At 39.6% G+C, this 16,042-nt stretch overlaps 1 protein-coding gene across 2 annotated transcripts in view; it reads right to left on the minus strand.

Moving 5' to 3' along the window:
• Window positions 1–16,042, minus strand: part of LOC115195902 (ectonucleotide pyrophosphatase/phosphodiesterase family member 1) — a 75,881-nt gene that overhangs the window by 50,825 nt on the left and 9,014 nt on the right. The window contains exons 1-8 of one of the 2 annotated variants that reach the window (XM_029756254.1): window positions 13,024–13,489; window positions 12,705–12,777; window positions 12,211–12,336; window positions 10,987–11,112; window positions 9,946–10,009; window positions 8,640–8,737; window positions 5,715–5,794; window positions 5,130–5,249 (exon numbers count right to left, since the gene is read on the minus strand). In XM_029756254.1, the coding sequence (XP_029612114.1) occupies window positions 5,130–5,249; window positions 5,715–5,794; window positions 8,640–8,737; window positions 9,946–10,009; window positions 10,987–11,112; window positions 12,211–12,336; window positions 12,705–12,774 (684 nt within the window). In that variant the 5' untranslated portion in view covers window positions 12,775–12,777; window positions 13,024–13,489. Of the gene's footprint in view, window positions 1–5,129; window positions 5,250–5,714; window positions 5,795–8,639; window positions 8,738–9,945; window positions 10,010–10,986; window positions 11,113–12,210; window positions 12,337–12,704; window positions 12,778–13,023; window positions 13,490–16,042 lie in introns of those variants that run through there. The other variant, XM_029756249.1, reaches the window with a different exon arrangement.

A 16,042-nucleotide genomic window follows, 5' to 3' on the forward strand; every position in this document is an offset into this window, starting at 1 on the left:
GTACGTCTGTGTGATTGCATGTGTGCTAAGGTGCGGAGAATCGGAGCAGGTGGTCAGTCCAGTTCAAGTGTTCAGCAGTCGGATGGCTTGTAGATAGAAACTGTCTCTGAGCTCTGATACTGTCTGCCCAACAGTAAGGGAGTGGACAGCTTGTGGATGGTGTGTGTGGGGTCCTTGATGATGCTGTGGCCTTCCTCAGGCACCGCTTCGAGTAGATCTCCTGGATGGGTGGGAGCACGGTCCCAGTGATGTACTGTGCCGTCTTCACCACCTGCTGGAAGGCCTTACGGTTGTGGACGGAGCGATTCCCGTACCTGGCCGTGATGCAACCGCTTAGGACGCTCTCGATGGTGCAGCAATAGTATTTGGAGAGGACCTGGTGTGGCATGTCGAAAGTCTTCAGCCGCCTTAAGTAGAAGAGACAATGTTGCACCCTCTTGACAAGAGTGGTGGTGATGGTCCATGTCAAGTCCTCGGTGATGTGGACGCAGAGGAACTTAAATCTGATGACACTCTCTACTGCAGTCCCATTGATGTGGATGTTCCCTCTTCTACTTCCTGTAGTCAACAATGAACTCATTTACTTTGCTGATGTTGAGGGAGAGGTTGTTGTCCCGCCACAATGCCAGTTCAATTACCTCCACCCTATATGCTGACTTGTCGTTGTTGGCTATCAGGCCTAGAACCATGCAGTCATAGGTGAACAGGGAGTACAGCAGAGGGCTGAGGACACACCTCTGAGGGGCCCCTGTGTTAAGAGTCAGTGTAGAGGATGTGTTGTTGCCAATCCTCACAGCCTATGGTCTGCCCATCAGGAAGTCCAGGATCCATGATTGGAGGGAACAATAGTGTTGAACGCTGTGGTCAATGAACAGCTTACTCACATAGGCACTGGACCCACTCTTGTACAGTTACGGCTGTGTGAATAGCGATGGAAATGTAATCTTCTGTGTATCTGTTAGAGCGGTTGGCAAATTGGAGTAGGTCCAGTGTGCCTAGCATGCTGGCCTTTGTGGGCCATGACCAGCCTCTCAAAGCACTTCATGACGACCAGGGTGAGTACAACGGGCGATATTCATTTGGGCATGTCACCTTGGTAGCACAGCGCGAGCTGCCCAGTGAAACGGGCCTACCAGACAAGCTAAATTACTTCTATGCTCGCTTCAAAGCAAGCGACACTGAAACATGCACGACAGCATCAGCTGTTCCTGACTACTATGTGATCACGTTCTCCGTAGCCGATGAGTAAGACCTTTTAAACAGGTCAACATGCACAAGGCCACAGGGCCAGACGGATTACCAGGACGTGTACTATGAGCATAAGCTGACCAACTGGCAAGTGTCTTCACTGACATTTTCTACCTGTCCCTGACTGACTCTGTAATACCAACATGTTTCAAGCAGACCACCATAGTCTCTGTGTCCAAAAACTTAAGGTAACCTGCCTAAATGACTACCGACCTGTAGCGCTCACATTTGTAGCCATGAAGCGCTTTGAAAGGCTGGTCATGGCTCACATCAACACCATTATTCCAGAAACCCTAGACCCACTCCAATTTGCATACCGCCCCAACAGATCCACAGATGATGCAATCTCTATTGCACTCCACACTGCCCTTTCCCACCTGGACAAAACGAACACCTATTGTAGAATGCTATTCATTTTACAACAGCTCAGTGTTCAACACCATAGTGCCATCAAAGCTCATCACTAAGCTAAGGACTCTGGGACTAAACACCTCCCTCTACAACTGGATCCTGGACATCCTGGCGGGCCGCCCCCAGGTGGTAAGGGTAGGTAACAACACATCCGCCACATTGATCCTCAACACGGGGCCCCTCAGGGGTGCATGCTCAGTCCCCTCCTGTACTCCCTGCTCACTCATGACTGCATGGCCATGCACGACTCCAACCCCATCATTAAGTTTGCCGATGACAGTGGTAGGCCTGATCACCGACAACAATGAGACAGCCTATAGGGAGGAGGTCAGAGACCTGGCCGTGTGGTGCCAGGATAACAACCTCTCCCTCAACGTGATCCAAGACAAAGGAGATGAATGTCGACTACAGGAAAAAGAGGATCGAGCACGCCCCCATTCTCATCGACGGGGCTGTGGTGGAGCAGGTTGAGAGCGTCAAGTTCCTTGGTGTCCACATCACCAACAACCTATCATGGTTCAAACACACCAAGACAATCGTGAAGAGGGCATGACAAAGCCAATCCCCCTCAGGAGACTGAAAGGATTTGGCATGGGTCCTCAGATCCTCAAAAAGTTCTACAGCTGCACTGTCGAGAGCATCCTGACGGGTTGCATCACTGCATGCTATGGCAACTGCTCGGCCTCTGACCGCAAGGCACTACAGAGGGTATTGTGTACGGCCCAGTACATCACTGGGGCCAAGCTTCCTGCCATCCAGGACCTCTATACGAGGCGGTGTCAGAGGAAGGCCCTAAATAAATTGTCAAAGACTCCAGCCACCCTAGTCATAGACTGTTCTTTCTGCTACCGCACAGCAAACCGTACCAGAGCACCAAGTCTAGGTCCAAAAGGCTTCTTTACAGCTTCTACCCCAAAGCCATAAGACTCCTGAACAGCTCTAATCAAATGGCTACCCCCCTCTTTTACTCTGCTGCAACTCTGTTTATTATCTATACATACAGTGGGGGAAAAAAGTATTTGATCCCCTGTTGATTTTGTACGTTTGCCCACTGACAAAGAAAGGATCAGTCTATAATTTTGATGGTAGGTTTATTTGAACAGGGAGAGACAGAATAACAACAAAAATATCCAGAAAAATGCATGTCAGAAATGTTGTAAATTGATTTGCATTTTAATGAGGGAAATGTATATGTAAATGAAATAAGTATTTGACCCCCTCTTAATCAGAAAGATTTCTGGCTCCCAGGTGTCTTTTATACAGGTAACGAGCTGAGATTAGGAGCACACTCTTAAAAGGGAGTGCTTCTAACCGCAGCTTGTTACCTGTATAAAAAGACACCTGTCCACAGAAGCAATCAATCAATCAGATTCCATACTCTCCACCATGGCCAAGACCAAAGAGCTCTCCAAGGATGTCAGGGACAAGATTGTAGACCTACACAAGGCTGGAATGGGCTACAAGACCATCGCCAAGCAGCTTGGTGAGAAGGTGACAACATTTGGTGCGATTATTCGCAAATGGAAGAAACACAAAAGAACTGTCAATATCCCCCGGCCTGGGGCTCCATGCAAGATCTCACCTCGTGGAGTTGCAATGATCATGAGAACGGTGAGGAATCAGCCCAGAACTACACGGGAGGATCTTGTCAATGATCTCAAGCCAGCTGGGACCATAGTCACCAAGAAAACAATTGGTAACACACTACGTCGTGAAGGACTGAAATCCTGCAGCGCCCGCAAGTTCCTCCTGCTCAAGAATACATATACATGCCCGTCTGAAGTTTGCCAATGAACATCTGAATGACTCAGAGGACAACTGGGTGAAAGTGTTGTGGTCAGATGAGACCAAAATGGAGCTCTTTGACATCAACTCAACTCGCCGTGTTTGGAGGAGGAGGAATGCTGCCTATGACCCCAAGAACACCATCTCCACCGTCAAACATGGAGGTGGAAACATTATGCTTTGGGGGTGTTTTTCTGCTAAGGGGACAGCACAACTTCACCGCATCAAAGGGACGATGGACGGGGCCATGTACCGTCAAATCTTGGGTGAGAACCTCCTTCCCTCAGCCAGGGCATTGAAAATGGTCATGGATGGGTATTCCAGCATGACAATGACCCAAAACGCACGGCCAAGGCAACAAAGGAGTGGCTCAAGATGAAGCACATTAAGGTCCTGGAGTGGCCTAGCCAGTCTCCAGACCTTAATCCCATAGAAAATCTGTGGAGGGAGCTGAAGGTTCGAATTGCCAAATGACAGCCTCGAAACCTTAATGACTTGGAGAAGATCTGCAAAGAGGAGTGGGACAAATATCCCTCCTGAGATGTGTGTAAATCTGGTGGCCAACTACAAGAAACATCTGACCTCTGTGATTGCCAACAAGGGTTTTGCCACCAAGTACTAAGTCATGTTTTGCAGAGGGGTCAAATACTTATTTCCCTCATTAAAATGCAAATCATTTTAGAACATTTTTGACATGCGTTTTTCTGGATTTTTTTGTTGTTATTCTGTCTCTCACTGTTCAAATAAACCTACTATTAAAATTATAGACTGATCATTTCTTTGTAAGTGGGCAAACGTACAAAATCAGCAGGGGATCAAATACTTTTCTCCCCCACTGTAGTCACTTTAACTCTACCTACATGTACATATTAACTACATGTACATTGACTCTGTACCGGTACCCCCCTGTAGGGTATATAGCGTCGCTGTTATTTTACTGCTGCTCTTTAATTATTTGTTACTTTTGTTTATTTTCAAAACTGCATTGTTGGTTAAGGGCTTGTAAGTAAGCATTTCACTGTAAGGTCTACCTACACCTGTTGTATTCGGCACATGTGACATAAAATTTGATATTATGTGGAGCAATTCGCCCACCTCAGAGAGATAAAGAGGAGAAGTGTCACTGAAAACAACTGCCTAACACACTTTTTTCATAGAAAGCTAATTTGAGTGCATCATGATCAAAGACACATAACTACCGTTCTCACTCAATACTTTATATATCATTATATCCAGTGTGCTTTGTGACAAGGCTGAGACTTTGTATTAGTGCCATTTTCTCCTTGTCAGTTGATATTTCTCAGTCAATGTTTAGATTTGTGCAATAAGTATACAGAATGTTTTTGGCACAGTTCTGTAATGTCATTATGTCCTATCGTTAGGGTTTTTAGTAAACACAGTACAGGGGATCTGTAGTTCAGGGAAACTTCCTCAATAACATTCATCTTCCTCATCCATTTCTCCAGCTCCATGTTTTGCAGAGGAAATGTTCACTAATCCATCTGTCTGTGGCTCCTTGTCTAAGACTTCTTATGTCATCCCAAGCTCCCCTCTTCAGGTCACAAGTTCAATGTCACAAAACACTAGGGCCACACTGCTAAAAACAATAAGCTGTACCAATAAACTAACATTGAATTAACGCCCAATGTTTGCAGTTTTTTTTATATTCCAATGTATTCACTCACTGGTTCTCCTTGATACCATTTGGCGTTGAATTTCTCAGCCACTTTCAGACTGAAGGAGGCGTTGCGGGTCACATCGTACATCTTGTTGTCCACGATCCCATGGGACTCTGGATAGAGACCCTGTGGGTGTAACACACACACACACACAGAGGTTTACACACCCGGTGCTTTGACAGCTGCAGGCCTAAGTGGGCTTGTCCTCTGTATTTTTACATCTACCGTTGAATTGACTTCATCATTTCATCACACGGGGCCACAACACTGCGTGTTGAAAGAGAAGTCTGGTGGTTAACTGAAAGGGTTGGGTAAACCAGTAGAGCTAAAATCACTGCCCAGAGTTGCACATTCGAACCACAGTTTTTCATCAGAAGCAGCATGTGCGAGCCATCAAGCCACAAGAGGAGTTTTTTGAGGGGGATCATTCATGGTAAGTGACTGTACTTGATGGATAAGGTGATTTAAAAAAAAAAGTGGATTCCAAAGAGTGAAGCAATTTTCAAATAAACAAGTTGTGTATACAATGCTTTACCAAAGTAACTGATGCCTGACTGGTTACATATAAAATAAGAGGAGCGACACCCTTACAGTCACAATGGTGTAGTGGTTGGGGAAGGTCTTGGTGGGATAGGCAGGTCTCATGTACGGGGTAGTGGTGCCACAGTTGCCTGAAATAGAATGAAGTCAAATAAAATAAAATAAAAACCAAGGCTGCCAAAGAAACAGCTGTGATAGGATCCTAGGATCATTTACCTAAACAGAATTATTTCCCTGAAATTGTTTGAAAGGATGTCAGACTGCCAAACACGCAAGTGGCCAAAGAAACATGGAGCGCGTTCCTCTGCCCAGGCCTTGCTGACGCCTCCCAGATCTTACAAAGCCTGGATAGGTATTTTATGTATCAGCTAACCACATATGTTATAGCAATCTGCCAGTCAATAATGTGACACGCAACCATTGGTTGATGCATACGTCTGAGCCGGGGAACACAACCAAGCTCATGACTGGCTGAGTTCAAACCGGGTCTCATGCATGTCACAAGACTGTTCCGCATCAAAATCGGTTTCAACTAGATAGATTTTCTTTGCATGGGCTGCGTCTCAACCCACTGCATCCACCGGCTTTACGCATCTGTGGTTGAAGGTGGCCGAGCTACAGTTTAAAAAAAAAAATCTATGGAAGCATTTAAGTACTTTAGTGCCCATCCCCCCAAAAAATCATATATATAGATAGGAGAGTGGGTAAGCATACACAAAATGAATTATTTAATTTTGTGTAAATATTTAGGAAGAGGTCATACACATTGAATTTGGCAGACCCCTTGACTTTTTCCACATTGTTACGTTACAGCCTTATTCTAAAATTGATTAAATTGTTTCCCCCCCTCAATCTACATACAATACCCCATAATGACAAAGCAAAAACAGGTTTGTAGAAATTGTTGCCAATTTATTTAAAAATAACTGAAAGAACACATTTACATAAGTATTCAGACCGTTTACTCTACTTTGTTGAAGCACCTTCGGCAGCGATTACAGCATCAAGTCTTCTTGGGTATGACACTACAAGCTTGGCACACCTGTATTTGGGGAGTTTCTCCCATTCTTCTCTGCACATCCTCTCAAGGTCTGTCAGGTTAGATGGGAGCGTTGCTGCACAGCAACGGTCCCTCCAGAGATGTTCCGGTCCCTCCAGAGATGTTCGATTGGGTTCAAGTCGGGCTCTGGTTGAGCTACTCAAGGACATTCAGAGACTTGTTCTGAAGCCACTCCTGCATTGTCTTGGCTGTGTGCTTAGGGTCGTTGTCCTGTTGGAAGGTAAACCTTCACCCCCAATCTGAGGTCCTGAGTGCTCTGGAGCAGCTTTTCATCAAGGATCTCTCTGTACTTTGCTCTGTTCATCTTTGCCTCGATCCTGACTAGTCTCCCAGTCCCTGAAAATATTCTCCACAGCATGATGCTGTCACCACCATGCTTCACTGTAGGGATGGTGCTAGGTTTCCTCCAGACGCGATGCTTGGCATTCAGGCCAAAGAGGTCAATCTTGGTTTCATTAGACCAGAGAATCTTGTTTCTCATGATCTGAGAGTCCTTTAGGTGCCTTTTGGCAAACTACAAGCGAGCTGTCATGTGCATTTTACTGAGGAGTGGCTTCCGTCTGGCCACTCTACCATAAAGACCTGATTGGTGGAGTGCTGCAGAGATGGTTGTCCTTCTGGAAGGTTTGTACCATCTCCACAGAGGAAGTCTAGAGCACTGTCAGAGTGACCATCGGGTTCTTGGTCACCTCCCAGACCAAGGCCCTTCTCCCCCGATTGCTCAGCTTGGCCAGGCGGCCAGCTCTAGGAAGTCTTGGTGGTTCCAAAAATGTAAGAATGATGGAGGCCACTGTGTTCTTGGGAATCTTCAATGCTGCAGAAATGTTTTGGTACCCTTCCCCAGATCTGTGCCTTGACACAATCCTGTCTCAGTGCTCTACGGACAATTCCTTCGACCTCATGCCTTGGTTTTTGCTCTGACATGCACTGTCAATTGTGGGACCTTATATAGACAGGTGTGTGCCTTTCCAAATCATGTCCAATCAATTGAATTTATCACAGGTGGAGTCTGATCAAGTTGTAGAAACAGCTCAAGGATGATCAATGGAAAACAGGATGCACCTGAGCTCAATTTCGAGTCTCATAAAAAAGGGTCTGAATACTTATGTAAACAAGGTATTTCTGTTTTTTATAAATTTGCAAACATTTCTAAAAACCGGTTTGTCATTATGGGGTATTGTGTGTAGATTGCTGAGCAACATTTTTTATTTCATCCATTTTAGAATAAGGCTGTAAAATGTGGAAAAAGTAAAGGGGTCTCAATACTTTCTGAAGGCACTGTATGTATATAGATGTTTGTAAGAAAGAATACTATATTTTCCCTGAAGGAGTGATGTAAAGAAATGGCTCAACTTACCCCACTCTACCCTACGACAGACACTTCAAAGCATACTTCCTTTTGATGTATGTTTTGACATGTATGAATATGTTATTCAATACTTTCTATGAGCTAATAGCAGTAAGGCCAAATTCTATCTTTCATCAAATTATTTATTTATTTATTCTAAATCAAATAGCTAAATGATCCTTGGTATGATCATCTTAAAACAATTCCATATGTTAGGTTGGTATAAACCCAGGCTCAGGTCCGATATGAGAATAATTTTACAAGGACAGCTCATAATAATGTCTGGAACGGAGTGAATGAAATGGCATCAAACCATGTGTTTGATGTATTTGATACCGCTGCACTCATCACGCTCCAGTCATTACCACGAGCCCATCTTCCCCAATTAAAAGGTGCCACCGACCTCCTGTGATTTGTTGTGACCAGAAAGAGACATCTCTAGTTGCTTGTAATCGGACTTCACGTCGACCAGAAACCACATTTTTACCAGAAAAATCATTACAACGTCTCATTCCAAATGTTGCCCTCTCCGCCAGAAAACAATGGTGTGCTTGGGGGACTGACTTACGTAATTTGTTGATGACTGGAAGAAGACTGCCATAGGCCTTTAAATAACCTGCCCGGAAGCCATCCATAGACACCAGGATCAGAGGGGGTTTGGAAAAACTGGAGGACACAAACAAAGCCAGAGAATGAGCTGTATTGAGGTTACATTTAGAAACTCTTCTAGGGGAAAACAGAATATACATTTTCCCTGGAAAGCATGAATCTAAAACCGTCTAAGTCTGGCACAGTGGAGATGTTTACAGTGGAAACAGTTCCAGTAGCTGTGCTGTGACTATGTGGGGGAACACAAAGCAGCCCTTTGTTTGGGGGGGAACTGACGTGAATGGACTGGATGAGGAGAGGCAGGATGGATTCAGCCCACACAGACACACAGCGAGAGGAGGGGAGGGGCAGGGCAGGAAGAGGCCTGTGGCTAGATGGCTGAAGATGAATCAGAAGATTGTGGGTTACCCCTTTCCCTTGAAAACTGAAACTTTCCACTTCCCTTTTTCAACAGAAATACAATGCAGGATAAAGCCAAATATCTGTTGAACACAACTGTTGCTTTTTCTCTCTCTTCCTCTTTCTTCTCCCCCTTTTTTGTCCCACATAACAGAGACAGGGGTAAGTGATGTTATATTATAGTTATTTAAGTCTCTCTGTGGTTCTGTAATAGGTGTATTAAACTTATCTATACATCATGAGAGAGGGTCACACCAGGGTCCTGTAAACACTTACCACTAATAAAATAAACCCTAAATTGAAGTTACAGGCGAATAGAAACACCTCAAAAAGAAATAACACGAGAATGAGTGACGTCAGTCATAAAAATAAAATTAAAAACGATCAAAAGAAAAACAAACGTTCATTAGTTCAAAGCCCTTTGGAAAGGACTTAACACTAAAAATGGACTCGTGACAAAACCAGACATTTCCATAGTCTAACAAGTCTGGGGTCACAGCCTTACTACTCAGCATGCACATACACACACATTGGGTTAATCCTTTTGTCTCACACTTAAAGTACTTGTTGTCTCACATCTATAGTAGTATTTACAAGTAGAGCAAATGGCCTCAAATTGTGTACATTACATTGGCGTCATAATGTGCTGTGTTGTCTGTAGTACCCACAGATTGTAATGTGACTTCAGCTAAGTAACAGTACTCCATGTGTACAGTATATACTATCAAGCCATCTCAATCAAGGACTATGTGCTGTGCACCACAAGAGGACCTTCAAGTTCAACATTAGATACTATCTTCAGACTGTGGTGTATAAAAGTGTTTCTCACAGAGAAAGCACAGCAGTAGTTGTGGAAAAGTACTTACCTGTCAGGACATTGGGGTGTTTGAATGTCCTCGCACTCCTCTTCTATCCAGGACTTCACTCCCACTGGAAAATATCATCATCAACCATACTATCTTCAGGATAATTTGAGGCTAATGTGGCTAACTACCAAACACATCAAATCTACAGTATAGCTACCAGACTAAAATCTAATATGTGCTTGCAAGCATTGTGCTTGGATCGCGTAGGCTAATGCAAGCTATGGAATGGTGAATGATAGCTGAAATGACCATGAGTTAAAGCTTTATTAGGGTAGTTAGAGTGAGAAGTACGCCAGTGTTTCTCAACCTTTGGTTCCCGGTCCGGGACTGGTCCTTGATGTTTCTGACGGGTCCCTCAGATGGTTAACTCTCTTCACACCAATTGAATCAGTTCTACAATTGAATCAGTTCTACAAGTGTCAGAAGGAAGGACCCTAGTTTGTTCGTCCCTGGTACAAAAAAGGTGGAGAAACACCGGTCTAAGCATTAAAGACTGTCAAGGATAGGGAAAGATTGAGAGGGCCTTATGTTGGGGAATTCCTTCCACCACACAGGAGGAGCTAGAAAAGAGAAATACCAATAAGCAAAAATCACACACGCATTATCTCAAAGTGCATATAGGAACTATAGGGAAAACAATGTTTTACAATCCGAGGTGTGGTATTCACACTGTGTATATTCAGCTGCAAATGTACATCTTGAAATCCCTTAACGCAAAGTCCTAACATATGGTATGTGTTACTTTCCTTGGGCATACAACCCTACCAACTCTAAACAAACAACTCTCTGAGGAAAATCATAATTAAACCATGTGCAGTAAGGAAGGCCATCACCGGACAGCACTAGGTAGACTGTTTGAGTATAGGCCTTTATGTAAGATTGCACAACAGACTTGCGCCAAATACTTATAAATATTTGAGGTGCCTTTGATATAGTGTGGAGCTTGTACTTTTGGGACTATAAAAGCATTAGATAGAAAAATGTTGGGCTGTAATTTGGGGCTGCAACCCACACAGGTTAAGTTCAGTCTATGGCCTTTACCTTTGCAGGTGCTGTAGTAATTTGCACAGCAGTCCCCTGCTTTCACACAGTCATCTGAGCAAGAGCACAGGCTATCGGCCAAACTTTGCTCACCACAGCGGAATCTGGAGCAGGTCCAACGCTGACCTGGAGGGGGGAGAGAGAGAGAAATAATGATGATGGAGAAAAAGTGTGAAAATATGTGAGTGTGAGGAAGAGAGAGTGAGGGAAGGAGAGAGAGAGTTTATGACAGCGAAAATGAGGAGCACGTGTGAGAGAGTGTATGCTTAAGGACAAACCGAGAGACAGCAGTAGCTGAGGAATCAGTCATCACTCCTACCACTGTCTGGGACTACCCTATATCCAAACATTTCATCAATGAGTGAACTACAGTTTCTCATCGAATATTCTCACAAAGCACTACACTAAAGCAAGTGAGTGATACCCATTAGAACAGACAGACCAACATTCTCTCTCTGACAGCGGTCAAGTGGACAGTCTATAAGAGGGATGCTAATCTCAGTCTCAGGAGACATGCTTCAGTGTTACAGCAATCACGGGGAAAATCAAAACAAATTCTGATTTACCATCCCTTCACTATAAATGGGCCTCGCTCCTCTCTGGAGGAAGTAGAGGAAACACATGAGTCCCATGTTGATTGAGTGGCGAAATTTTAACCACATAGCGTGGGGGAACAACACTGCCCAGATTGCCACACCACACCCAAGCTAGGGGACGGCTGGCCACAGTGACCAGCAAGGACGGTACAATGAAAGAGGGGTATTTTGGGGATGCTGTAATGGTCAGCCTCTTCCCAGAGTCAACATTGCATCCGAAGTGAACATTCCGGTCCACATAAAACATGTTTTTGTAATCTGTAGAGGAGTCTATCCACCCACACACACCAGTGGAGGCTGCTGAGGGGAGGACAGCTCATAATAATGGCTGGAATGGAGTCAATGGAATCAAACACATCAACAACGTGGTTTCCATATGGTGGATACCATTCCATTGACTCCATTCCAGCCATTATTATGAGCTGTCCTCCCCTCAGCAGCCTACACTGACACACACGAACACTCCTTCCCCTCCACACACACACACACACACACACACACACACACATAAAGAAGACTTACAACATCAAAGTAGCGCTGGTGGGTAACCTGACCCGTGCTCTCCTGCTCTACATACCTCTGGCAGTGTAGTGTTGCAGTAACACGTGATGTAGGCTGTTGAACTTACCAGGGTCTATGCACACCTCAGTGTAATCAAGACAGCAGTTTCCCTCTTTCTCACAAGACAGGTCACAGTGGCACGATGCAGACTTGTCACTGCTCCCCGTCACGCACCTGTTCTTACAGCTCGTCACTACAGGGGATGAGAAGAGTTTTATTATGTTACTCAGAATGTAATTTAAGTTACTCAGAATATCATTATTTTACTCAGAATTGGTATCATTTGACAGTTTAAAAAAAATAAGGAATCAGTACATCTGATTGGTTTGTTATGGATGTTTAAGCTAATCCTTAAGTTTTTTTTTCTCAAAGGAGAGAATAGAAACATCGAAACTAGACAATTACAGACTAGAAATGCATTTCTATTTTAGCTGAAAAGTGTTTATGTACTGACGGTTTTCTTTCTGTGTTATAATCGGTTAGTTTTGCACGGTGGCCAAGCACAAGGGCTAATAGGACAGAAAATAGATTGTAAACAGAGTTGGCCAGTTGTTTACTAACCTTTAACATTGCAGTGCTGCTTCAAGACAAATATGACTGTTATGACGGTGATCAACAAGCACAGCAACATTACCTATTGGTGAGAAGAGAAACATCTGAAAAGTTCCCCTGTGTAGATATCAAATCAAGCACATTTAGTTATAGTCCATTTTATAATCAGCAGTTGTCACAAAGTGCTTCACAGTAACCCAGCCTAGAACTCAAAGAGCAATACAAGCAGAACTAAGAGTACAGTGGCCAGGAAAAACTCTAGAAGGAAGAAACTTTGAGAGGAAGAGAGAGATCGCAAACGTATGTGTCTTGTATAGTCCACTATTACCCGTTTCACAGTATCTTGCTGACCCAAACAGTACAGTGCTAGCTTGGATATTTTCTTTTCACATAGTCCTTTCCAGCACGGTTCCAGTATGGTGGATTCCCCATCAGGCCAGCACAGTACAGCTTGGCTCAGCTCAGTTTAGTAGTGTGAAAGGGGTATACAATGCATGGCATCCTGATGAACCGTCATAAATGAAGTGCTTTTTGACCCTTCGATATCTTCTCATCCAATTAAAACTTATCCCGATTGTGAGTGTACTCTACTAGCCTGGTTAAACCAGATTGAGTGCTACATAGCGTTCAGTCTGATATAACCAGACTACTATTCTACTTTCTCTGCAACAAGATTTATGATAACCCTGTTCTACTTCACCCAAATATTCAATCTTCTGGAGCTTGTTTTGTGGCTTTTTTTATATTGTGTACATGGGATTTTAAATCACTTTCACTGTTAGTAAGGTCAGTAAATCGAGACTGCCAAGTGACATCGCATAACACAAAGGTATTGTGTCGGGAAAATTATGAAGAGATGCTTGGCAGCAGTCTTTGCCTGCTGCTTTTTTGAGAAATATTATTGTAGCTATAACTGTACATTTTTTTGGGTCTAGAGTGCATCAGAAAAAACATCTCAGCTGGACTTATGTTGAACAAAACCACAGAAACTCAATTTTGAAAATGTGACACATTTACTAGAAATAAAAACAACCAAAATGGGAATTAAATATAAACTATATTCCCCATTTATTATTTTAGAAAATAAGTCATATGACACTTTCTTTTCCATTCTAACGTAGGGCTCTATTCTGTTCGGTGCACAAATAAAAAAAAGTTTAATTTTCCACATCTGGGTCTTGGCCCTCTCTAATAGAGAAGTAAAAGCAGGTCATAAACAAGCTCCCCTCCTAGCTGCCTGGTGAGCTGCTCTGCCTGGCCCCTTTTGCCCAGGGAAGGGTGAATAGCTGAGGCATGGGGTTTGTAATTAGCGGGGAGATTCAAAGACTGGATCTCAGGTGTTTAAAGTTTCAACTAAGACAACGAATGATAAAGGGAAGATATCCAGCAGTCTTATCAACACGGCTTAAAGAGGGTCTCAATAGGGGCTAACAGGACATGTCAGGATTAGGACTGAGGTCTAATTGGTATGGAGTTCTCTCATTGTCAATTAAAACCAAGTACCAGTAATAAAGAGCTTGACGTAAAGAAGACAGGTGGTCACCTTGAAGTGCTTTGAAAACTGAAGATTTTTTTTCAAGAATCATATGCTGTACAATGTGTGATCTGTCAGGTGTAGCTTGTGTGAGTGAGTGAGACCTGGCTGGTGTCCTGAGAAGCCAGGACTACAGTGCAGTACCTAACCGAGTTCTAGGGAAACATATATATATATATATACACACACACACACACACACACACACACACACACACACACATTTTTAGATAATATATATATTTATATAAATTTTTATATAAATTTTTATATATATATATATATATATATATATATATATATATATATATATATATATATATATAAATATATATAAATATATATATATTTATATAAATATATATATATAAATATTTATATAAATATATATATTTATATATATTTATATAAATATATATATATAAATATTTATATAAATATATATATATTATTTATATATATATTTATATAAATATAAATATATATTTATATAAATATATATATATTTATATATATTTATATAAATATAAATATATATTTATATATATTTATATATATTTATATATATATATATATATATATTTATATAAATATATATAAATATTTATATATATATATATATTATATATAGAATATATATAATATATTATATTATATATTATATAAAATATATATTAAATATATATATATTTAATAAATATATATAAATAAATATATATATATTTATATAATTATATAATATATATATATATATATATTTATATATATTTATATAGTATAATTATAATATATATATATATATAAATATTTATATATATTTATATAAATATATATATATATATATATATAGAATATATATAAATATATATAAATATATATTATATTTATATAAATATATATAAATATATATATATTTATATAAATATATATTTATATTTATATAAATATATATATAACTAAATATATATATATTTATATAAATATTTATATATATATATTTATATAAATATATATAATATATATATTTATATAAATATTTATATATATATATTATATAAATATATTTAATTAAATATTATATATATATTTATATAAATATATATAAATATATTATATTTATATAATATTTATATATATATATTTATATAAATATATATAAATATAATATATATTTATATAAAGATATTTATATATATTTATATAAATATATATATATATTTATATAAATATATATAAATATATATATATATTTATATAAATACTATATAAATATATATATATATTTATATAATATATATAAATATATATATATTTTATATAAATATATATAATTAAATATATATTTCTATAAAAAATTTATATAAATATATATATATATATATATATATATATATATATATAATATATATATATTTATATAAATATATATATAAATATATATATATATTTATATATCTTTATATAAATATATAAAAATATATATAAATATATATTTATATAAATAGATATAATATATATATAAATAATATATATATTTATATAATATATATATTATTTAGATATATTTATATAATTATATTTATATAATATTATAATAAATATATATAAATATATATATATTTATATAAAAATTTATATAAATATATTTATATATATATATTTATATATATTTATATAAAAATGTGTGTGTGTGTGTGTGTGTGTGTGTATATATATATTTATATAAATTTTTATATAAAAATATATATATTTATATAAATATATATAAATATTTATATAAATTTTTATATAAAAATATATATATTTATATAAAA

This window comes from Salmo trutta, chromosome 1, assembly GCF_901001165.1.
Source record: "Salmo trutta chromosome 1, fSalTru1.1, whole genome shotgun sequence".
NCBI lineage: Eukaryota > Metazoa > Chordata > Actinopteri > Salmoniformes > Salmonidae > Salmo > Salmo trutta.